Here is a 23,874-nt window from a genome sequence, read left to right on the forward strand (position 1 = left end):
GCTGGGGGCACAACCCCAGGCATGAGGAAGTAGCTACTGCTTCAAGCTCTACACACTGGAGCTGGAAATGCATGCATTCCTGGTGTTACATCTGGGAGGAAAGTGGGGTGCCAGAGAAGCTCTTTGGCTTGTGGACCGGCTTCCCACGAAGGAGCACTGAGGAGCTCAGGGTCATGGCTGCAGGATGCAACTGCTACAGAAGTTCTGGTGCAGGCCAGACACTTTCTCGAGTGAGCCTCAGTACAATGAAGCTGATTCTCTGCAATGACTTTCTGTATTTAAAAGACTTCAGAGAGACTTGGGAGGGTTCTTGGTTTTCCGTGTTAATGTATCCGGCTGCCAAGGCAGCACAGGCAGGAAGACCAGGCTGCATATGGGAAGCCCAGTCAGCCTGGGCTCCAAAGGCTGTGGCCTCCCCCTGTTTTGTCCCCCTCTGCAAAGGGCCCAAAAGAAACTCTGTACCCCCCCCATCAAATTCGTTGCAGAGGCCCTGATTTTTAAAGTCTGACTGGGATTTGAATATCTCACTGATATTTAAGGTGTGTGCATGTGTGTGTATATGTGTATATATGTGTTTGTCCATGTCTGCGTGTGTGCATGTATATGTGTATATAGATGCATGTGCGGTGTGTGAATATATGTGTGTGTGTGGTGTGCGTATATGAGTGTGTGAATATGTGTGTGTGAATATGTGTGTGTGAATATGTGTGTGTATGTGTATATATGTGTGGTGTGCATGTATATGTGTATGTTGTGGGTGGGTGTGTATGTCTGCGTGGTGTGTGTATTTATATCTGTGTGTGTAGGGTGTGGGTCTGTGTGGTGTGAGTGTATATATGTGTGTGGGTCTGTGTGTGTGGTGTGGGTATATATGAGTGTGTGAATATATATGTGTGTGTGTGTGGTGTGTGTGTCTGTATGTGTGTGTTTATATCTGTGTGTGTAGGGTGCGGGTATGTGTGTGTATATGTATATATGTGTAGTGTATGTGTATGTTGTGTGTCTGTGTGGTGTGTGTCTGTGTGTGTTTATATCTGTGTGTGTAGGGTTCGGGTATGGGTATGTGTGTATGTATATATGCGTGGTGTATGTGCATGGTGTGTGGTGTGTGTCTGTGTGTTTATATCTGTGTGTGTAGGGTGTGGGTATGTATGTATATCTGTGTGGTGTATGTTGTGCGTGTGCCTCTGTGTGTTTATATCTGTGTGTGTAGGGTGTGGGTATGTATATGTGTGCGTGGGTGTGTACATGTGTGGTGCCTGTATAGTCTGTGGTGTGCGCGCGCACTTGCTGCACGGAGCGTTCCCGGGGACGCGCCCTGTCCCGCCCGAGCGAAGGGGAGCCGCGACGCTTCGCGTTCCCCGCAGCTGGCCGAGCCGGCTGCTGCCGCGGCCAGGGAACCGCCCCAGTCCTCCCGCCCGCCGGGTGGCGCTGCCCACAGAGCTCCGGGCCGCCCAGCCCTCCCTGCCGCCCAGCGGCGGGCGTGGGAACGGGGCGGGGCGGCGGGGCGGGGCGTCACTCCCAGCATGCCGCGCGGCCCGCTCTCGCCGCTCCTGTCAGCGCCGCCGTGCCCCTTTCGCAGCTGCCGCCGTCACCGCGGGCCGGCCGGGAGCGATGGCGGAGGGAGGCGCGGCGGACCTGGACACCCAGCGCTCCGACGTCGCCGCGCTGCTCAAGACGGCGCTCCGCAAGGGCGACACCTGGTGAGGCGCGGGCGGGGGCTGGACTGACGGGCGGGCGCCTCAGGCGCCCTCGCCTCGAGGGAGGGGCCGCCTGGTGCGGGTGCTGCTCGCGCCCCTGCCCGCCACCTGAGCCCCTGCGCGGGCGCCTGCGAGGCGAGAGCTTCCCCCGTCTCCAGGGGCCCCAGGCAGCCTCCCGGCGCCCTCCATTGCAGCCTCGCCTCCTCAGTTTGGGCCAGGGGAGGGGAGGGGCCGCTGTTACCCTCCCCATCCAGAAGTTGATTTGGATGACGGGAGGATTCAGACCCCCATCCTGCGCCTGTCTACTTGGGAGTAAGTCCCGTGGGCTTGCTCCCAGGGAAGTGCGGGTGGGTCTGCAGCCTCGCAGCCCCCTCCTGGGCAGAAGTAGGCTGCAGTCCTAGCCACTCTCTCCTGAGAGTAGCCCCATTGAGCAGAATAGGACTTACTGCTAAGTAGACCTGTTTAGGATTCTGCCCCAAGCCTCATTATAATCAATGGGGCTTCTTCCCAGGGAAGTGTGGGTGGGACTGCAGCCTCAGAGCCCCATCCTGGGCATGCATGTCCCATCAAACTCAACAGGGCTTCCTTCCTGGGAAATGTGGATGGGACTGCAGCCTCAGAGCCCAACCCTATGCTTGTCTACTCAGAAGTCAGTCCCATTATAGTCCATGGGGCTTCCTCCCAGGGACGTGTGGGTGGGATTGCAGCATTAGAGCCCAATCCTAGCCCTGTCTACTCAGAAGTCCCAGTATTGTCAGTAGCGCTTACTCCCAGGAAAGTGTGGATTAGGCACACTTAGGCTGCCATCTTATCCGCACTTATCTGGGAGTAAGCCCCATTGACTATAATGGGATTTACTTTTGACTAGACAAGCATACGATTGGGCTCTAAGGACCCAATCCTATGCAGTTTTCCAGTGCCAGTGCAGCTATGCCAGTGGGGCATGCACTGCATCCTGTGGTGGGGAGGCGGTCACGGAGGCCTCCTCAAGGTAAGGGAACGTTTGTTCCCCTACCTTGGGCAGTAGTGGACCTGGGGCTGTGGCATGGGTGGCAAGTGCCCTGAGAGCTATGTTCACCTTGCCCCAGCAGCTGCCACCTCTGCCCACCACGCTTCCCATCCGTCGGAGCCATTCCACGGTCAGGCAAAGCCCTGCATGGCACTTGGCAGCACGCAAAAGCCTTTTGAGGCTTCTTGCACAGTATAGTACCCAAGAAGGAGGTATCGGTTTATACAGACACTTGCTGCCCATCTGGGAACTATGAGATATATGAACTAGCCCAATCTTTTAAAAAAAGCAATTTAGAACTTTTCAATAGCCTTAAGCAAACTCATGTTGGCTTTGCTGAATTAGGGTTCCTTTTTAATATAAATAAAATGTATCTTCTTGATTTCTGTAAGTGCAGTGGATATGTGCAAGCATATAAGCAACAAGATATTAAAGTTAGTGTATGTCTACTCAGAAGAAGAATTCAGTGGGACTTATTCTCAGCCAAGTGTGTATATCAGGGGTGGCCAAACTTGTTTAACGTAAGAGCCACATAGAATAAACTTCAGATATTTGAAAGCAGATGTTTGATAGCTGCAGTATTTAAGAAGTACTTAAGTTCTTAAATATACTTACTCATCATGAACATTGTGTTTTAATCCAGTGGACTCACAGCCCAATCCTATGCATGTCTACTCAGAAGTCAGTCCCATTTGAGTCAATGGGGCTTATTCCCAGGAAAGTGTGGATAGGATTGGGCTGTCTGTTTATACCTGGTAAATACAGTAATTATAAAACTTGAAAATTTGTTAGTGTGATTCAAAAAGGAGCTGAGCAAGTGTATTTCTGAGAGCTGCACGTTATATGTCAAAGAACCACATGTGGTTTGCAAGCTGCAGTTTGATCACCCTGGTTATATGAGTGCAGTCTAAACAAATATTTTCCTTGGCTTTTTTGCTCACCTGTCTGATTAATAGTACTATACGTGTTCATTAAGCCGTTCCTTATAGTCCTCCAGGCGACCTTATACATGTTACTGTCGCTTCAGCTCTTCTGTGTATGGTAATGCTGCCTTCCTAACAGGCCTGTTATTAGAATAACTGAGAGTGTACTTGTAGCTTTTTGAACTCTTGAAGTGTGCTATGTAAAACTTACTATGGTATAGTTATATCCCAACCATAATCTCTAGTTTTATAGGAGTGTTTTTGAGGACGGTACTGGTATGAGAACAAACTCTCTGCAATTTATCTTCTGCTCTGTCATTGAAAAGAAAAAAAAACAACTAGATGAATAATTTGTTATGTAAATCTCTTCCTCTTCAAGGAGCTTAGACAAGCATTCATAGTTTTATCTTCATTTTATCTTCAGAGAACCCTTGTGAGGCAGGAGAGTCTGAGAGACTGTGACTGGCCCAAGTAAGCTTCATGACTGAGAGGGGATTTGAATCTTGATTTACCATGTGCACTTACTAGGGGCACTAGTTTCCATCTAACTTCTGTAGCATAGTCATACAACCCAATCCTTTGCATATATAAGTCACATTGTGTTGAGCAGGTATGTGTTTATAAGTTTGTAAGTTTGTAAGAGCTCGAATTATCTACAGATATTGGCCTCATAAAACACTACATAATTCTAAACACAGTTAATAAGGAGTATGTCCCAGTCTGAAGCTTTGGTCATCTCATGAGAAGGGAGGACTCTTTAGAAAAGATCCTGTTGCTGGGAAAAATTGAAGGCAAAACGAAAAGGGGATGGCAAAGGATGAGATGGTTAGATAGTGTCACAGAGGCAATGAACATTAATTTGGGCGCACTCCAGAAGTTAGTGGTAAACGGGGGGCCTGGTGTGCTGTGGTTCCTTGGGGTCATGAAGAATCGGACACAACTGAACAACAATGTCCCAGTCATGGATCTACAAGTCTTGACTGGGCTTGGTGGCCAGTTGTGGTTTCTGTAACATTCAAGGCTCAGTGTTGTTTTATGCACCATAGAAGTAATCTAAAGCTGCAATCCTGTGGGTGCTTACCTGAGTGCACTGAACATAGTAGGGCTTGCTTCTGAAGTGTGCTGTAAAGTGTATCACTCTTGTAGCAGCTGCCTGATAAAGAAATTTGCAGACCAGCGGTCGTAGGCTATGTATGTGTAATTGTGGCAACGCTTCTCTTTCAACCCAAGTTGCTGAACCTGATGGTCTGGCATCATCTGGAAAGAGAGACCCTGCCTTGCTGTGGTGCTGGTGGCTTAAAAACGAAGCATATTCCTTCTCTGGTCATCAACATTTAAAGTATGGTTGCCAGCTGCAATTAGGCTGTTTTTGTTCTTTTTAGTTGTAGGTACAAAAACAATTTGCTATTTAGTGTTCAAAATTTCAGTGTGAATTCCAGAAATTTAGAAATAGCAATAAACCAAAACATTAGAACTAGTAAATATGTTTCTTGTCCATATATTGTTTGTCAGTATCTATTTTTGTAAGTTTTAGGGTCCTATTTGTTTATTTACTAAATATTTTTTCATTTTTTTCATTCTTTCATATATGGCATTGTGACTTTTCCACAGTGCTTAGGTAAAACAACCTTAGCAGCAATCAGTAAGATCAATATTAATGGTTTTACAGGTAATTGAAGTCAGGAATCCAAATAATATACTGCTGAAGGATCCATGTCAGAACTGTCCCTGAAATCTGGGTGATAACTCTCATAATCTTTGGCCAGTAAACCTGAATTTAAGGGCTAAATCCTATCCAGTTTTCAGTGCTGATGAAGCCACAGTGCAGTCTGGAAGTAAGGGAACAAATGTTCTTCTACCTTGATGGGACCTCTGTGACTGCCCCTTCACAGCAGGATGCAGCATAAGCCCCTTTGGCATGGCTGCATCGCTGATGGAAAGATAAATACAATTGGGCCTAAGTTGTATGTGCACCAAAGATGGAAAAAGTCAGCATAGGTAGCTGACCACCGTATTTGGTTGTCATGCGCATGCGTATTTGTTTACCCTGATCCCAGTGGGTTTCACGACAGAATAAACATGTTTGTGTTGTTAGAGGAAACCCTAAATAACTATAGTACAAAAAATCTCTACTTAGTATATTAGAATAAAACTTCCTCTTAAACCAGTCGCAATGCCCCAGCCAGAGGGCCCTGGCCTCTATACCCTTAAGAGCAGGGAGGGGGAGAGGCAGCGATCACCAGAATCGTGTCGCTGTCGAGGGGCGCAGGGGTTTGCATAGACTTACCAGAGGCTGGAGCAGACTCCTGGGAGTGGGGGGAGCCCCATGCCAGCCTCCACAGGGCCCCCAAAGCGCGCAGGCACACAAAATAAAAATTGTGACCCACTTCCAGTTTTCGGTTATGAAACCAGAAGTGGGTCACAATAATTATTTTGTCAGTTTGCACACTTCGGGGGGGCCCTGCAGAGGTTGGCATGGGGCTCCCTGCACCCCCAGGAGCCTCCTCCAGCCTCTGGTAAGTCTAAACAAGCCCCTGCACCCCTTGACCGTGACACGATTCTGGTGATTGCTTCACTGCTTCCCCCTCTCCCCCACAAAAACTCCCTGAGAGTTTGAGAATTGCTATCTTAAGCTGTAGGGGAGTTGATGTTAAAACCAAGTTTAAGCATGAATCCTGTATAGTGAATAGTACTGTTATTTTATTTTAAAATCTTTCTGTATTTTGAGAAACTATGCAAACACCAGAATCCCTTTATTCATATCATTTTATCCGCACCCATAGCTATGCCATTTGTACTAAAAGTATTACATCAAGTTTTTTGAAAACTACCATAATTGGAATGGAACTGGAAAATTTGCTATCATGGGCAATCCTGTTGATGTTAATGGGCCTAATCCTAACAGTAAAGGCATTCTTATATTGTTTTAAAATTGATCGGATAATAGAAAGCTGCCTTATAGTCAGCCATCTAGATCAGTATGGTCCATACACTCTGGGAGTGGCTCTCCAATGGTTTCAGACAAACTGGGAGTCGCTCTCCAAAGGTTTTTATGTGTTCACTCTTTATGATTCTGTTTCTCACTATAGAAATGATTCAAAAGTTGTCTTCTGCTGACAAAGATATGATTAACTGGCCAACTGGATATTATATTCCCCCTATTCAGTCCTTGTGAGATCCAAAGTGTGAATATTTAGATCAACCAATGTAATCTAGCAAATAAGGTGTTTTGTCTCTGAATTTATCTCTGAATTATTTTTTGTTTTTTTCTGGACAGTGCATATATAGCACTTTTCATGCCTTAATCATAGTCAAGGGAACAAGATCAGACTTCATAACTATGCACTTTCTCTCCTAATATAAATGAGCAGTATTGTGTACCTTTCTATGCTGTCATCACCAAGGTTAGGGTTCTTGGAGCAAATCTGTTCTTTGCTTGTGTAATTCTGTTTGCATATTATTCTTGGTAGCTCATTAATGAAAATGAGTTGTATCCTAAGAAGATGAATCCTGACTTATCACTATAAAAACCACTGGGAAAGTGAATTGTGACTAATTCCAGGGAATTTACAGTTCAGTCCTATGTATATTTTTTCAGGAGAAAGTCTCATATATTTCAGTGGGACTTAATCCCAGATCAGTGTGCATAGGATTGCACCTATAGTAATGCCTGAAGTTTAAGACTCAACCTATTGTTATCAGAAGTGGCTGTATGTGAACTACAAGTAAAATATGACAATGCTAGCATAGAAGAGTTAACAGTTCTCAACCTGATTCATGTTTGCTTCCTGATTAGAAAGATAGGTTGGAAACAACCTATCAGGCCTCTGTTTTGAACACTGTCAGTAAGCCACTTCCATACTAACGTTTTTGAAACGCTGGAGAAGAAAGTGGCAAATCGGTTTTTTCTGATCTGATTGCTTAAAACTAGAGGTGTTTGTTTCCAGTGAGTAAGATGGGATTACAATCAAAGTCTTACTGAACACAATGGGTTTACTTCTGAGCAAAGTAAATAGCATTTTCAAATACCTGTTATATAGATTCAAGTTTTAAGTAATGGCTATTAGCTAATACAATAAACAATCTTTGACTTTGATTCAAGTTTTAAGTTCATTTTGTCAGTACTGGAGTCCTTTGCATATCTACTCAGAAGTAAATCCCATTGTACTGGGACTTTCTCCCAGAAATGCGTGTGCAGGGGGGCTCCCATATCCTTGGATCCCGTATCCACAGATTCAATTATCTTCAGATTGGGTCTGCAGGGCCCCACCACGCACGCTCTCCCTGGCTTCTCTGGGCCACCCAATGCCTTATAAGTCATTTAAAGTGTCACTTCCGGTTTCTCAGTTAAACTGGAAGTCATGTGTTTTGAGCTCTGTCTGAACTCAACAGAGGCTGTGGACTGCAGCCTCTGTTGAGCTCAGAGGTTCGTGGCCTTTGCTGAGCTCAGAAGACCCTCTGAGGGGAGGGGAGTTGGGCTCCCCTCCCTTTTGGAGGATCCAGACCGTGGGGATGGGCATTTGCCCTTATCTGTGGCTTTGGCTATCCATGGGGGGGGGGGTTCCAGAACGGAACTCGCGTGGCTAAGGGGGCACACCTGTATAGCAGTCGTTGCCAAACTGGTGGGTTGCAACCCACCAACCAGGGAAGCACTCATCCCTGGCCTGTTAAGAGGTGGGGTGGGCGGGGCAGCCATGTGATTCCCCAGGATTGTGCTGTTGCTGGAGACAGAAGGGGGGGTTGTACTTACCAAAGCGAGTGCCGACCTGTGTGTGTGTGAGAGAGCGCCCCATAGACACCTCTGCAGTGCTCCCCATGCCTCTAAAAAGCTAAAAATTGCAATTGAAAACCACTTCTGGGTTGCATTTCCAAAATAGGAAGTGATTTCCAATCACAATTTTTAGCTTTCTAGAGCAGGGGTGTCCAAACCTTGACCCAGGGCTGTTTTCAACCTTTGGGGGACCCCCAATCCGGCCCACGAGGAGCCCCCAGTCTCCAGTGAGCCTCTGGCCCACTGGAGACTTGCTGGATACCACACTGGCTTGATATGACTGTTCTCAGTGTGAGAGCCGACTGTTCGACCTCTCACGCAAGCTGCAAGCCAAGGGCTCCCTCTGTTGCTTGCTGTTTCACGTCTGTGAAGCAGCACTGGTAGCGAAGGAAAGGCTGGCCATGCTTTGCGCAAGGTCTTTTATAGGCTTTGAACTATCACAAGACCTTCATTCATTCATATAAGTTTCATTTCTATTATTATTATTATTATTATTAACAAAAGTATTATTAACAGTATTATTATTAATACTATTAATATAGTATTAATTATTATTGAGTTGGCATCCTTCAGTCTCGGAAGACTATGGTGTCACGCTCTGAATGGTGGTTCTGGAACAGAGTGTCCTCTCCAGTGCGCGAAGCCTGGGTAAAGTAGGTATGGAGGATAGGCTGTTACCCATGCAGCAAATCCCCCCTCTCCACGTCGCTGAAATGGTCCAATGGAAAGGCAGAGGCCAATACGGTTGGTTCCAGCGGCGTCGCAGGAGTTGCTAGAACGTGACTGTGTTCAGTCATGAACTACCTCAGGGACTCCGGCTCCGGCTTTTGCCTCGAGGTTGTCTCCTGAAGCCTTTTCCACAACTGGATGTAGCCACAAGGCAGTGGAGGTTTGGGATCAGAGTTTTCCTTCTCTCAGATGAGCTGCCTTCCCAGGCTGACGAGTCTCATCTACCCGGTGGCTGTTTAGTCGCCTCTTACGACAAGTACAGCCAAACTGAGGGCCTATTCTTATCCCCAGCTCCCAGGGGAATAATTATTATTAATATAATAATATTATTATTATTAATAACAGTATTATTATTCATTTATGTAAATGTATTCAAATTTTAAATGTAAATTAATTCTTTTTCCCTGCCCCCAACACAGTGTCACAGAGATGATGTGGCCCTCCTGCCAAAATGTTTGGACACCCCTGTTCTAGAGGCTTGAGGAGCCCTGTGGAGGCGTCCATGAGGCTCCCCGCGCCCCCCAGATGCTAGTGCTTACTTCATTAAGTACAACTGCTCTTCTGTCCTCAGCAGCAGCACAATCTTGGGAATTGTGTCCCTGCCATCCTCCGGCCCCGCAAAGACTTATTGTGGTCTCAAAGTCCGAGTAGGACTTTGGGAATCGCTGTTGTATAGGATTGCAGTCTAAATATTAGAAATGTCTATTTTTTTAATAGCACATTAATTGGTGAGGATAAAACTCTGTTTGGCAATGGCTAGAGGAAGGACTTCAGTTCTCTTGATCTTACTGAAGCAAAATTACAACAGGTGAAATGGAGTGTTTCAGGATTTTAGCATAAGGTCATCATGAGACCAGCTGCAGAGAAAATAAATCCTGAGGAAATAGAAGTTTTCCTCTCCACAAATCTGTGTTTGTGCCTTCCTGGTGGAAGGTTCCTAAGGTTAACTTCTTACTGTCTTACCTTCTGTATGAATGCTCCTGATCTGATGGCTGAGCCACGTGTATGATGCAAAACTTGTTTCAAGTTCCAACAAGTTGCCAGTCTTTTTGTCTTTTAGGGAGTGATACATGGCTGGCACTCCCTGATCCTATCACAGTATCCTTTTTAGGCTCCTTCTCCCTCTAAATTTTCTAGAGCTCAGTGCTAGACCATTTTATGTTACCACTTTTGAAGGAAAAAAAACCTGCGTTTCATAACATATGAATCGTTGCTTTCTGCCTTGACTCTGTGGAGCAGGAAACAAATGTTGTATCACCCCAGTCTGTGTACCTGTGGCATGCTGCCAAACATGCATTTTTAACATGCTTTATAGATGCTTTGTTTCCCAAATCTGTGTGACTGTCATATGACAAACAACAAATTCAAGCCCACGGGTATCTCTTGTAATCAGAAACAATATCTCTTAATAACCTTGATTTGTTTATCCATGTGAGATTATTTTTAAACTAACTCAGATTAGGCATGTAAGGTTGCAGTTCTGTACATGCTTACCTGGGAGTAAGTCTGGCTGAACACATGCAGCAAGTAGAACATTTTGGATTTATTTTTTTTACAGCAGACAGGAATGAAATACAAAAACAATATCCAGTGTTAAGTGGTGATTTGTATTTTAGGTTTGTGTGTGTTTTTTTACAACCCAACATCTTACTAGCAAGGAAAAAAAATGTCGTAGTGCTTGGTAATGTAACATCTGAATAGTTGAGTGTGTGCTTTCTAGAAGTGAAGCATGTGTTGACCAAAGTAGCTTTGAACTTCATGCCGAAAGCAGCTCCACAGATGTGTGGTGATGTTTCCTCAATAATGTCTTATGATTGGCTTTCATGCATATTCAGAAGGGCAATGGAAGGGACTCGGTAGGGCTGTGGAGGAGACAGAATCACTGAAAAGTGGGTGGAGGCCTCTTGTGGGAATAGAACTTTTGCTTTTAAACAGTGGGTTCCCATCCCAGTTTCCTTGTAAAAATAAAGAAGGTTGCATTTGCAGGGGAGAATTGAAAGAAAATACTGTATTTTAACATTCTCCTGTCCGTTAACCAATTCTCACTGCAAGTACTCCCCCCCCCCCATAACTTACAAATTACAAATAAAATACAAATTATTCCCCACCTCCCAAACTAGGTTCAGGAACCAGAGGTAAACCCAGTAGGAGAACATAACATAAGAACATAAGAACAGCCCCACTGGATCAGGCCATAGGCCCATCTAGTCCAGCTTCCTGTATCTCACAGCAGCCCACCAAATGCCCCAGGGAGCACACCAGATAACAAGAGACCTCATCCTGGTGCCCTCCCCTACATCTGGCATTCTGACTTAACCCATTTCTAAAATCAGGAGGTTGCGCATACACATCATGGCTTGTACCCCATAATGGATTTTTCCTCCAGAAACTTGTCCAATCCCCTTTTAAAGGCATCTAGGCTAGACGCCAGCACCACATCCTGTGGCAAGGAGTTCCACAGACCGACCACACGCTGAGTAAAGAAATATTTTCTTTTGTCTGTCCTAACCCGCCCAACACTCAATTTTAGTGGATGTCCCCTGGTTCTGGTATTATGTGAGAGTGTAAAGAGCATCTCCCTATCCACTCTGTCCATTCCCTGCATAATTTTGTATGTCTCAATCATGTCCCCCCTCAAGCGTCTCTTTTCTAGGCTGAAGAGGCCCAAACGCCATAGCCTTTCCTCATAAGGAAGGTGCCCCAGCCCCGTAATCATCTTAGTCGCTCTCTTTTGCACCTTTTCCATTTCCACTATGTCTTTTTTGAGATGCGGCGACCAGAACTGGACACAATACTCCAGGTGTGGCCTTACCATCGATTTGTACAACGGCATTATAATACTAGCCGTTTTGTTCTCAATACCCTTCCTAATGATCCCAAGCATAGAATTGGCCTTCTTCACTACCGCCGCACATTGGGTCGACACTTTCATCGACCTGTCCACCACCACCCCAAGATCTCTCTCCTGATCTGTCACAGACAGCTCAGAACCCATCAGCCTATATGTGAAGTTTTGATTTTTTGCCCCAATGTGCATGACTTTACACTTACTGACATTGAAGCGCATCTGCCATTTTGCTGCCCATTCTGCCAGTCTGGAGAGATCCTTCTGGAGCTCCTCACAATCACTTCTGGTCTTTACCACTCGGAAAAGTTTGGTGTTGTCTGCAAACTTAGCCACTTCACTGCTCAACCCTGTCTCCAGGTCATTTATGAAGAGGTTGAAAAGCACCGGTCCCAGGACAGATCCTTGGGGCACACCGTTTTGCACCTCTCTCCATTGTGAAAATTGCCCATTGACACCCACTCTCTGCTTCCTGGCCTCCAACCAATTCTCAATCCACGAGAGGACCTGTCCTCTAATTCCCTGACTGTGGAGTTTTTTCAGTAGCCTTTGGTGAGGGACCGTGTCAAACGCCTTCTGAAAGTCCAGATATATAATGTCCACGGGTTCTCCCGCATTCACATGCCTGTTGACCTTTTCAAAGAATTCTATAAGGTTCGTGAGGCAAGACTTACCCTTACAGAAGCCATGCTGACTCTCCCTCAGCAAGGCCTGTTCGTCTATGTGTTTTGAGATCCTATCTTTGATGAGGCATTCCACCATCTTACCCGGTATGGATGTTAGGCTGACCGGCCTATAGTTTCCCAGGTCCCCCCTCTTTCCCTTTTTAAAAATAGGCATGACATTTGCTATCCTCCAATCTTCTGGCACCATGGCCGTTTTGAGGGACAAGTTGCATACCTTAGTCAAGAGATCTGCAACTTCATTCTTCAATTCCTTAATAACTCTTGGGTGGATGCCAGGAATTTAGGCCCTGATGGCATCTAAATTCCCCGCTTTCCTCCCCCCCCCCGGTCACTCAAGTGAGCAATTCAGTCAACATCATCACTAAGCTCTCCCTGATTTGATTCATTGTATGCAATGCTATAGTTTCTATAACTGAAAACTTGTAAGGAGAGAACAAAGTGGCAGGAAGAGTACATCAAATACATTGAATTTTTCTACATGGAAATTACTTAAGTGAGGGAGGGTATATATGAATTAGTAAGATCATTGCTGGTACAAGGATCTTTTTTACTACGTGAACTTGCATCAAAAAAAACTGCTGCAAATCATATCTTTCCAATATGTATATACATATGTTGCAAAATAGCTTTTTGTACAATGTAGTGATTTCCGTTTTGGAAACTCATATCAACCAAGGTGACACAAGCCAATTTGAAACATTGAATAATTTCATAATGTGAACTACCATGCAATGTCAGTACTACTGCCATTCAAGTACTGTATGTAATGTAGTAGATATGTGAGACTGATCTGCTTTTCAAATATATATTTTCTTCTTTTCAAGGTATTTAGTGGATAGTCGCTGGTTCAAACAATGGAAAAAATATGTTGGGTTTGACAGCTGGGACAAATATCAGATGGGAGATCAGAATGTTTATCCTGGTCCTATTGATAATTCTGGACTTCTCAAAGGTAATGTATTATCACTGTTTGCTAAGTTCCCTGCATATGTACCAGTTTACTTCTGCAGGTCTGTACAGAGGTTGAAATGTACAGCTAACAAGAAATCCAACTCTTGTTAGCCTGACGCTATTGCACCCGCGCAAAAGCACCACTAAAAAATTACTGAACCTTCACAAAAGTAGTGATGCAGCTGTCTGTTACTTGGAAAGCTACTTGTGTTTTAAACAAACAAAAACCAAGGATCCTGATTTCTTTCTGGTCTTCTTTGCACTTCCCTTACTCCTGGGGTTCCCAAAGTGTGTATTGCAACACCCTGAAAAGGCACTGCAGGATGTCCCCAGTTGTCCCCCTACTTGGTGCTGCCATCTTAGATCTCACAAAATCTTGTGAAATATGGGCACCACCATCTTTAATCTCATGAGATTTTGCAAGATTCAAAATGGCAGCACTCGGCTCCTCTGGGAAGACGAGGCTGCAGGGTCCAGAGGCGTCACCAGGGTTTGCATCACTTGGTGTGAGAGCTCATTGTGTCACCCCATGATGGACTTCCTCCCGTACCAGAACCATACAGAATAAATTACAATATCATGCACACAACCTAAATGCAGTTGCACTACTAGGGTTGGCATAACCCCCATTAATTTTATTTCTTTTAATATATAACAGTACATGTCACCCAACAAATCAATAACCAACAACAAAAAATGGCCAACTTGATGACACACAACTGAATAGGGCTGCAGTCCTAACCGCAGTTACCTGGGAATAAGTGACGTTGACAATAATGGGACCGACTTCTGAATAGATATGCGTAGGATTGGGCACTAGGAGTTCTAGTATTACCTCAGATGTATAGAAATGAGAGCTGACTCATACTAGCACCTTATTGGTTTCCTGCTGTATCATAATAACACCTCATTGACTATCAGAACAATCAGTCTCGTTGGTCAGTTTTGAGTTAAGGGAATACACTTTTTGTTACATAAGGCCTTTGTTTTTTTCCTTTTCTGGATATTTCAACATGGTTTGTTTCATTGTATTAAATTACACATCAAATGATACATAACATGATGGTATTATTCGAAAATACCAAGATTTTCAGAACTTTGGCTAGTAATCACTACTAGCCAAAGTTCTGAAAATCTTGGTATTTTCGAATAATACCCCCCCGAGTGTCACCCCCCCGAGTCACCCCCCCGAGTGCATCACTTGATGTAGTCCGCACCCCCTAATGATGTCTCTGGTGGGGGTGTCATGGCCAAGGTAAGTTTGAGACCTGTCAGTTTAGTCGGTCAGAGTCTAGAAAGTATGTATCTGTACTCTACCAACTCCTGAAAATTAAATATCAGATAAAAGCTGGTGCAAATAAAATTCTTAATTGAAATGAGTTTATGATAGGTCCAATCTCCCTAAAAGAGTATTTCTACTGACAAATGGAAACAATATAACCTAAATCAGTAAGATTAACTCTTAGACTAGGATTCTTGTGGTAATATTGCCTCTCTTATCCTTAAAATTACGTACATATGTGTAAATATTCTAAAATCACTCCACAATAAAAGATGAAAACATATTTTTAAAAGCTTTCATACTTTTAAAAAGCATGTTTACAGAGATATATACTGTTTAAACTGTAGCATTTGGAATATTCCACTTTGGTTCCGCATACTAGTCTGTGTTTGCTTATAGTGAGGATGGTCAATTTATAGAAAGCTTTTTTTCTTAAGTGATTATTTCAGAGTGAGTTCAAAACATTGTTTACCTTCATCAGTGTATATGTTGCCAGTTATATTTTTCAGATCCTTAAAACTTAGAACATAAGAACAGCCCCACTGGATCAGGACATAGGCCCATCTAGTCCAGCTTCCTGTATCTCACAGTGGCCCCACCAAATGCCCCAGGGAGCACACCTGATAACAAGAGACCTTCATCCTGGTGCCCTCCCTTGCATCTGACACAGCCCATTTCTAAAATCAGGAGGTGGCACATATACCTCATGGCTTCTAACTGTAATGGATTTTTCCTCCAGAAACTTGTCCAATCCCCTTTTAAAGGCATCCAGGCCAGATGCCGTCACCACATCCTGTGGCAAGGAGTTCCACAGACCAACTTGATCATTTGTGATCGTCTAAGGCTACAGTTCTATGCATGCTTTCCTGGAAGTAAACCCCATTGAACACAGTGGGATTTACTTCTGAATAAAATGGTATAAGTTTGTGCTGTAAGTTTTTATTTGTAAGTTTCTGTGTAAGAGTGTGTGTTTAAATAGTCAAGTATTATAAAAATGAAGCATCTAAACATTGTCCTAATGGAATATAAAACTTTTTTATCATAGATGGGGACTGTCAGTCTCTTAAAGAGCATCTTATTGATGAGCTGGACTACATTCTTTTACCAACAGAAGGCTGGAACAAGCTAGTTAGCTGGTATACTCTTATGGAAAGCCAAGAACCAATTGCACGCAAGGTACTTCTATTGAGTGCAGAAATCTGTACTGGGCTTGTCAAAATTGTGAGGTCTCCTAGTCTTGGGCATGCTCTCCTCTGCTTCCCATGCAAGCCAGTATCTCTCCTGAGATCTAAACTCTGTGATCTTGTTTATTTGAAAAGTTTGATTGGAATAAGCCTGAATTGCCCTGTTTGGAAGTCACAACATAAAAGTCAGGATAAGAAGTAGAATAATTCCTCCCTTTGTGTACAAAGGGGAGTGGGGAGATAGGCACCCAAACATAGGAGACATTTCACAAAACTAGTATTCAGTCCTAGTTCCATATGGATTCTGAACTGAGCCAATATGTTACTTTGAAAATGTTCTGATGTTTTCTGAATGCTGGAAATAACATTAATGTTTGTTACATAAATGACTTGGTTTGTGGGGTTTTAGTCTTAGAACTAAACAATATGATCCATGTTCTTTTTGATATATATTCTTTTAAATACTATTTCAGCAGCCCATTACTGGATGTACAGTACTGTTCTGATGTTTTCTGAATGCTGGAAATAACATTAATGTTTGTTACATAAATGACTTGGTTTGTGGGGTTTTAGTCTTAGAACTAAACAATATGATCCATGTTCTTTTTGATATATATTCTTTTAAATACTATTTCAGCAGCCCAGTACTGGATGTACAGTATAGTAATTTGGCTGGTCATAAAATACTTCTAACTGATTTCCTCTTCCTAACAGTCTTCAGCAAAGCAAAACCTAACCCAAAACAGTGTAATGTCAATTGTTTGCTATTCGTAAGCAAACCCAATGGCAAAAAAGAGTACAGTGTAAAGTTAGGAAATAAGATTAAGGGCGCAGTCCTAACCCCTTATGTCAGTGCTTTCCAGCTTTCCAGCACTGACATAAGGGCAATGCAGCTCTGAGGTAAGGGAACAAACATTCCCTTACTTTGAGGAGGCCTCCATGAGTGACACCCAACTGCAGGATGCAACATACATCCCATTGGCACTGCTATAAGGGGTTAGGACTGCGCCCTAAAGGAGTTGAAGGGTAAAAGACCAAGAAAATGCAAGAATTATACAACTTTTCTCCTACAAATTATACATTCTCTCAATCACCACCATGGCAGTCTGTCTTCCATGAGGTAGGAGAAGGAACAATGACCTAATAACCAGTTTCATAAAATTAATTTGATTTTCTCAACTGAATTCCCCAAAGGATTAAATTAAAATTGCTTCTCTGTCACTATGTTAAAGCTACTAGTGAGCTATATTCCTGTAAATTAGATATTTTAACTTTATTATTATTATCAGCATTTTGACTTGCAAAAGTTTAGAATATAAAATAGAAACATTGGTTTGGTTCCAACATTAATGCATGAAAGAGTCTGGTTAATCAAGCTTTTCTAGTTTTTTTTCCATTTCTATAGAGATATAGGCTAAATTCAGACATTGTGTCAAACTGTTATTCACAGTAACCATAGTTGATTGTTTGAACTTTCAAAAACACAACAAGCTGGGAGGAGGAGCCAACAGTGGATGAACAGACATGTCTCCAGGGGCTCCTGAGAGACAGTCTGTTCCCCCCCCCCCAAAAAAAAACAAAACTGCAGGTCTGAAGAGAATCTGAAAATCTTTATCAGGAGAGATAAGATCTTTTCACGGTGCAGGTACCAGAGATTTTGAAAGCCCGACCGGGGGGGGGGGGGGCTTTCTTCTTGGAAACCTAATCATAGTATGATTAATGAGTAATGGTATATGGTATTTAGCACTCCTAAATGTAAGTTACGTTTGTATATCTGTGTGCGTGCAGCGGTGCTATTGGCTTGGGTACACTTACCAGAGCCTCCAGCAGCCTCCTGGGGGTGTGGGGAACCCTGTGCGGCTGTCCACTGGGCTCCCTGAAGCTTCAAACGTGAAAGTGGAGTGATTGCGCTCCGACGTTTGCACCACTTTCACTTGTTAAGCTTCAGGGAGCCCTGCAGACAGCTGCGCAGGGCTCCCTGCACTCCCGGAAGGCTGCAGGAGGCTCTGGTAAGTGTACCCAAGATCCTGTGGCCCCCCTGAGCCAGCCTCCAGGCTGCCCCCGCCCCTTAAGGGGAAACAGGCCAGGGACCACAGGCTGGGGGGTGGTGACGCCCCAGTCTGAAAAGCCCTGGCATAGGACAGTCCGCTGTATTTACGGTGGGAGAGATCATTGCATCTCATTGGGCAGCTACCGCCCGCCTTAAACTGGGCAGTCCCCAGTCAGTAAGGCCCATAGCCAGGGAGACAGACCAGGGACAGACTGCACTTGCTCCCAGTGTGGAAGGGATTGTCACTCCCGAATTGGCCTTTTCAGCCACACTAGACGCTGTTCCAGAACCACCTTTCAGAGTGCGTTACCATAGTCTTTCGAGACTGAAGGTTACCAACAACAACAATTGTTTAGATGTATCAGTTAGTGGTATATTCTTGTTATCAAGTGCCTTTGTATATCTAAGTTTGGAAAACTCCCTTATTGTTCCTTTATCCCATTATGTTTTTATCTCTGAAGCAGACTATACTTTCAGTAATACTTTCTTTTATCTATTAGAAAATTTAAACTATACTACATACTTGTTGGAATTGTGGAGGAAGTCCTCTTTTGGAACCTTGTATACATAAGGGATTCTTCAGCCAAGTTATTGGTTCTTTTGTTACAAAACATTTGATAATTGAATGAAGCAAGAGGTATTTTCTGGGCATGGGTAGGGGTAATCTCATTCAGCAACTCCCCTAGCTTCTGAAATTTCACAGTGTATTGCCAATATGCTTGTAAGCATATCTTTATCACAGCAACAGCTAGAAACGTGCTTTATGAAAGATGGGGGGGGGGGAGAGAAAGGCATTTGTGTTTCTTAGGCTGATGAATACTGAGGCCAAACTCATTTTGCAGCTTTTCTGCACTTCTATGGAGTCATGGTGTATAAACACAGCCCTGATTGTAACCTTAGCAACAGCAGCTACCCAGTTTTATAGTAATGCAGAATACTGTTGTTCTTCACCTTGTTTGCTGTGCTTATGAAGTTGTAGCAATGTATACTGATCTTGCTCCTATGAGGTTTACGCATTGTTCCCTATCTCTGTAAATGTCCAAGGCAGAATGCTGATTACCTAGAACATGTTTCTTTATCTGTCCTCCCCATTTAGGTGAGTGTATATTGGTGTAGGATTGGGCTTCTAGCCATTGTTTAGTACCTCCTTCTTTACACTATTTGTCTGATATATCACATATCAGGCAGATGGCTATTTTCAGGACAGTCTACATGGCTGACTTATGCAGTTATGACATAGAAGATCAGAAGGAAGTCTATAAGAGATGACTGTGAATATTCTGCTTATTTCAATTTGCAAGTTTTGATAGAAGTAATTTATGGCAAATAACGCTTAATATTACTTTTCTAGATAAAGCTGAAAATTAACATAGTCATTATTAGAAAAAGCAGCTAACCAATTGGCTGGCAAATACTGTTTATTTTAGTGCATATTTCATTGTATATATTGCTATTTGGATTACTGATAGTGTAAAAAAAAAAACTATGTGGGTGTCTTAAGTATAAATATTTATGCTTTTAGAGCTAGAAATATTTGATTATGCCCTAACTTATGTGACCTTTAAATGCATCATAAGAATTATGTTAAAAACTTTGGAAATGTAAAAAATAAGAAATTTGCTCCTGAATCGCTAAGAATTTTGCAGGCTCACCACAGAGACTCGCCTATAAGTAGACCCCACAGATAAGTCGAGGGCAGGTTTTGAGCCAGCAATCATGGAATTTTCTATGGCCCTCGGATAAGTCGGGGGTTAAACTTAGGGGGGTGTCTGACTATAGTTTTGTCTGATTTTGCCCGAGGCCAGATCCTGAAAAATAACCTACCACTAATTGTTACCTAAGAACTGTAGTCTCTAATTTTACTAAAAACATAATAAAAGATCATAAGATACATTTTTATTCTTTTTTAAATTCTGGTCTTCACCACCTTTTTGTAAATACTATCAGAGTAAGTGCACTGTAAACAACATACCAGTGGTTCCCAACCTGGTATTCATGTACTCCCAGGGACACTCGACCTTTTGGGGTACTTGAAAAAGAATGGAATAATGGCAGAAAAAGGCAGGTCGTGTGCCAGAATGCTTTGCAGAGCCAGCAAGGCAGGAAGGAAGGTAGCTAGTTGACTGTGAAAGCCCCACCAATAGCTAGTTTTAGGTCATCTATTCATGTATGCACCAGTGATTGAAAACTAGCACAGTAAAAAAGCTGAAACATAATATGGAAAGTGATCAATCAGCCAGAATTTCTCAGCACACTTCTGGTGCAAAACAGTGCAAAGGCAGAGTCTTCTGTTCTTCAAACAGATGAAAAGAGAAAACACTGTAATAAATACATGAAGTCTGGATTTTCATATGGGGAGATGAGGGCTTGTATTATTAATTACAAACATTTTGCTAATAGGAAGGGTACAATTTATGGAAATGGACTGCCAAGGGATATGCAAGTGGAAAAGGTTGAACCATGAATCAAATCCACCTTTAAGGTGTGTAGTGTGTTAAACCAGAAGCTCTACATACAGCATATAACGCATAACTGGGAGTGTGCAATTCAATTCACAGCAGAGGGATGCAGCTGTATATGTTTGCAGCCCTTTTTACTCAGAAGTAGACCCATTGCTTTCCATGGGCGTTATCCTTAAGTAATGGTGCACTGAATTGTAGCCTGGGAAGGAGAGTCCCATCCTGGTGTTGAAAAAAGCAGACCTGCTTGGCAATCATTTGCCAAGCAGAACCAGGCTGCAGCAGAAGGAAGGAGAGTAAAAGGTTAATTTTGGCTAGAATTTCCCAGTTGCCATAGAAACTATCTCTGCCCTGCCTGCTGCTTGAGAAACTTGGCGCCTGTCTGTCTGCCACTTGAGAAAGGAAACTGTTCAGACCCTCTGATTGACCCGGAGATAAGGCGAAGTGAGAATTGGAGCTTGATTACTTGGCAAAAATTTCATGTACTATACGTGAGTATCTACGGTAATTTCTGAAGCAATATATATGCACTTAGAGATTAAAATATTCTGATCACATAACAACTTTTATCTGTTTATTTTTCAGGTGGTTGAACAGGGTATGTTTGTAAAGCACTGCAAAGTAGAAGTATACCTTACAGAATTAAAGCTGTGTGAAAATGGAAATATAAACAATGTTGTAACACGAAGATTTAGTAAAGCTGACACAATAGGTATGTTAATTTGTGGTGTAGCTTATGAGAGATTGTATTTAATGCCTTTGAAAGTGTGTCAAGCATTTTCAGACATAAGCACTAGACCTTTATGGATGAAACTGTTGAAGAATTAACTTTATGGAACCATTTGCTTCAAATAGGTATACGTGAACTTTATTAATTTTAATGAAGTTTGACTTGAATCAGCACTTATCAACCATAACGTTGTTATAAAACAGGCTTCAGAATAGTTATCATGATAAGAGCGCAATCCAAACCTGCGCTGGAAAAGGCAAGCCAGGAGGCTTGCGATGCATCCAATGCGCATTTGTGGGAAGCAGTGGCTCGGCCAGAGGCAAGGGGAAACTCTTCCCCTTACCCCTGGGTAAGGTCTGCTGTCCCCAATGGATCTCCTTGGACCTGTGCCACCACTGGAGTTAGCGCAAGTCCAAAGAGAGTGGAGCGGCTTGAAGCCGCTCCGTTCGCTGTGGGGACGGGTGTTGGGATATGGCATAACTGCCAGATCCCAGCCCCACCTCCGGCTCCCCACGCACTCACCCCCGGGGCTGCCCATCGCCCTTCCTCCCCCTATCCTTCCCCGTCCAAGAACGCCTCTCTCCCTCCTCCTCCCTGCCCCCCACGCCTACCTTTGCTGCTTGTGTCCGCGCGGGCGCGCTGTCACAAGCAGCTGCTGGGAAGCCGGTGTGGAGGCTTATGTCAGCCAACACAGCTTCCTGTTCAGGAAGCGTAAACGTGCCTTACAGCACATTTGCTACCCTCCCAGGCTGCTGGCCCAAGTCCTAGTTAGGATTGCACCCTAAGTATTTTAATGAAATATCTGGTAATGATTTATATAGATAAGCTCTTGTTTATTTTTAACTTGTTGTACAATTTTGTTTTAAAATGCATGCTGTGACTCAGTGGCCAATATCCTGTTGTGTAACCTTTGTAATCCTATCCCTAAGTTTATCCCACTTCCCTGCCCTATATCTGTAATAAATAAATTAATTAATTAAAAATAAAATAATAGTTATCATAATACTTGTATTGGAAAAAAATTCCAGTTTAAATTTATTCCAAACGTGATACTTTTGGATGGAATAAAAATTTAAATGTAGATGTAGTATATTTATTAGTTTCCCCAGCATGTACAGTGAGAGAAATTTTTTTAACATGGTTGTAGTCTGAGAAAATCAGTAAACTTTGGGTTCTGCAACATGGGTGAAAGGATACCAGACTAGGAAAACAACCTGTTCTTTAGATGCATACATTCAGTTATTTCAGACATGGACTGGGTGACTGGTTAGTTAAGTGTCCTTCTTCCATAATGCTTAGAAGCATTTGAACAACATTCTTGTCGGTTGTCAGTTGTATTCTGCATTTGATATCATACACTGAATTGCTACCTGAAGATTTGCAACTTCTGTTTTTAACAAGTGCATATAAATTAGAAACCATTTGTTTTCTGTATGAGATGTACGTAATTGCTGATGAATTATAAAATGAGACATTTATTTCTGCCAATATAGATACAATTGAAAAGGAAATAAGAAAAATCTTCAGTATTCCGGATGAAAAAGAGACCAGGTTGTGGAACAAATACATGAGTAACACGTTTGAACCTTTGAACAAACCAGACAGTACCATACAAGATGCTGGTTTGTACCAGGGACAGGTATGATATAATTGGGTGATTCTTATTTCTTGTGTAGTACATGTTAATGATGGACATTTCTCAAAGTATAGTTAAGAAGTTCCATCAACTTTACTCTGGACATTTCTCAAAGTATAGTTAAGAAGTTCCATCAACTTTACACTCAGTTAACTAATTCCTAAGCTTTACAAAACATACAAGCCTTCAAAGAACCATGCAACTAGTTCTGCTAACTGACAAAGTCTAGTTTTTCTTGACTAGCTAGGGCTAGTTTTTCTTGACTAGCCAACTTCATGTGTTGCAGGTCAAGCCACTTTAGAAACTGTGTGGAGCTTGAAAAATCAGTTTGTGATAAAGCACCATAGTCTGCTATTAGAATAAAAAAAACTAAAAAACAAAAATAATTAGGAATGCACTAGAATGTATTAATTCTAGTGTCTTGTGTTGAAAAATGTGGAAACAGTACAGTGGGCCCTTCTTATCTGCGGGTTTGGCTGAAAAATTGGAAGTGCCTTCTGAAGCATTCAGGAGGCCTTCTGAGGCCTGTGCCTCAGAAGGCTTCTCAGGTGCTTCAGAGAGGCAGTTCTGGTTTCCATTCCTCTCCCCCCCCCAATGGATTTAATTATCCACATAATTTGGTATCTGTGGGGGGGGGGGGTCCAGGAACAGATCCCTGTGGATACGGAGGGCCCACAGTAACTTCTTTTGCCCTTTAATCTATTTCTCATGATGCAAAAAAAGTTGAGTACAGATCAGAATTAACCAAAGAGGACTGGCTACTATGATGTTATGTTTGGGGAATGATCTTTGGATGGCAAGAACAGAATTCAACATACAGTTTTGACTGTTGAATATCCAGACAGGCATGAAAGTACCCTGTGATTTGAGTTTAAATTAATAAAGTTAGGCAAGAAACAAATTGAAGGCTTAGGAGTCT

General features: G+C 43.1%; 1 protein-coding gene across 3 annotated transcripts in view; it reads left to right on the forward strand.

Moving 5' to 3' along the window:
• Positions 1-1,533: 1,533 nt before the first annotated feature.
• Positions 1,534-23,874, forward strand: part of USP15 (ubiquitin specific peptidase 15) — a 78,705-nt gene continuing 56,364 nt past the window's right edge. For all 3 annotated transcript variants that reach the window (XM_066633276.1, XM_066633277.1, XM_066633278.1), the window contains exons 1-5: positions 1,534-1,703; positions 13,488-13,615; positions 15,942-16,072; positions 21,175-21,301; positions 22,813-22,958. In XM_066633276.1, the coding sequence (XP_066489373.1) occupies positions 1,615-1,703; positions 13,488-13,615; positions 15,942-16,072; positions 21,175-21,301; positions 22,813-22,958 (621 nt within the window). In that variant the 5' untranslated portion in view covers positions 1,534-1,614. The remainder of the gene's footprint in view (positions 1,704-13,487; positions 13,616-15,941; positions 16,073-21,174; positions 21,302-22,812; positions 22,959-23,874) is intronic.

This window comes from Tiliqua scincoides, chromosome 7, assembly GCF_035046505.1.
Source record: "Tiliqua scincoides isolate rTilSci1 chromosome 7, rTilSci1.hap2, whole genome shotgun sequence".
Taxonomy (NCBI): domain Eukaryota; kingdom Metazoa; phylum Chordata; class Lepidosauria; order Squamata; family Scincidae; genus Tiliqua; species Tiliqua scincoides.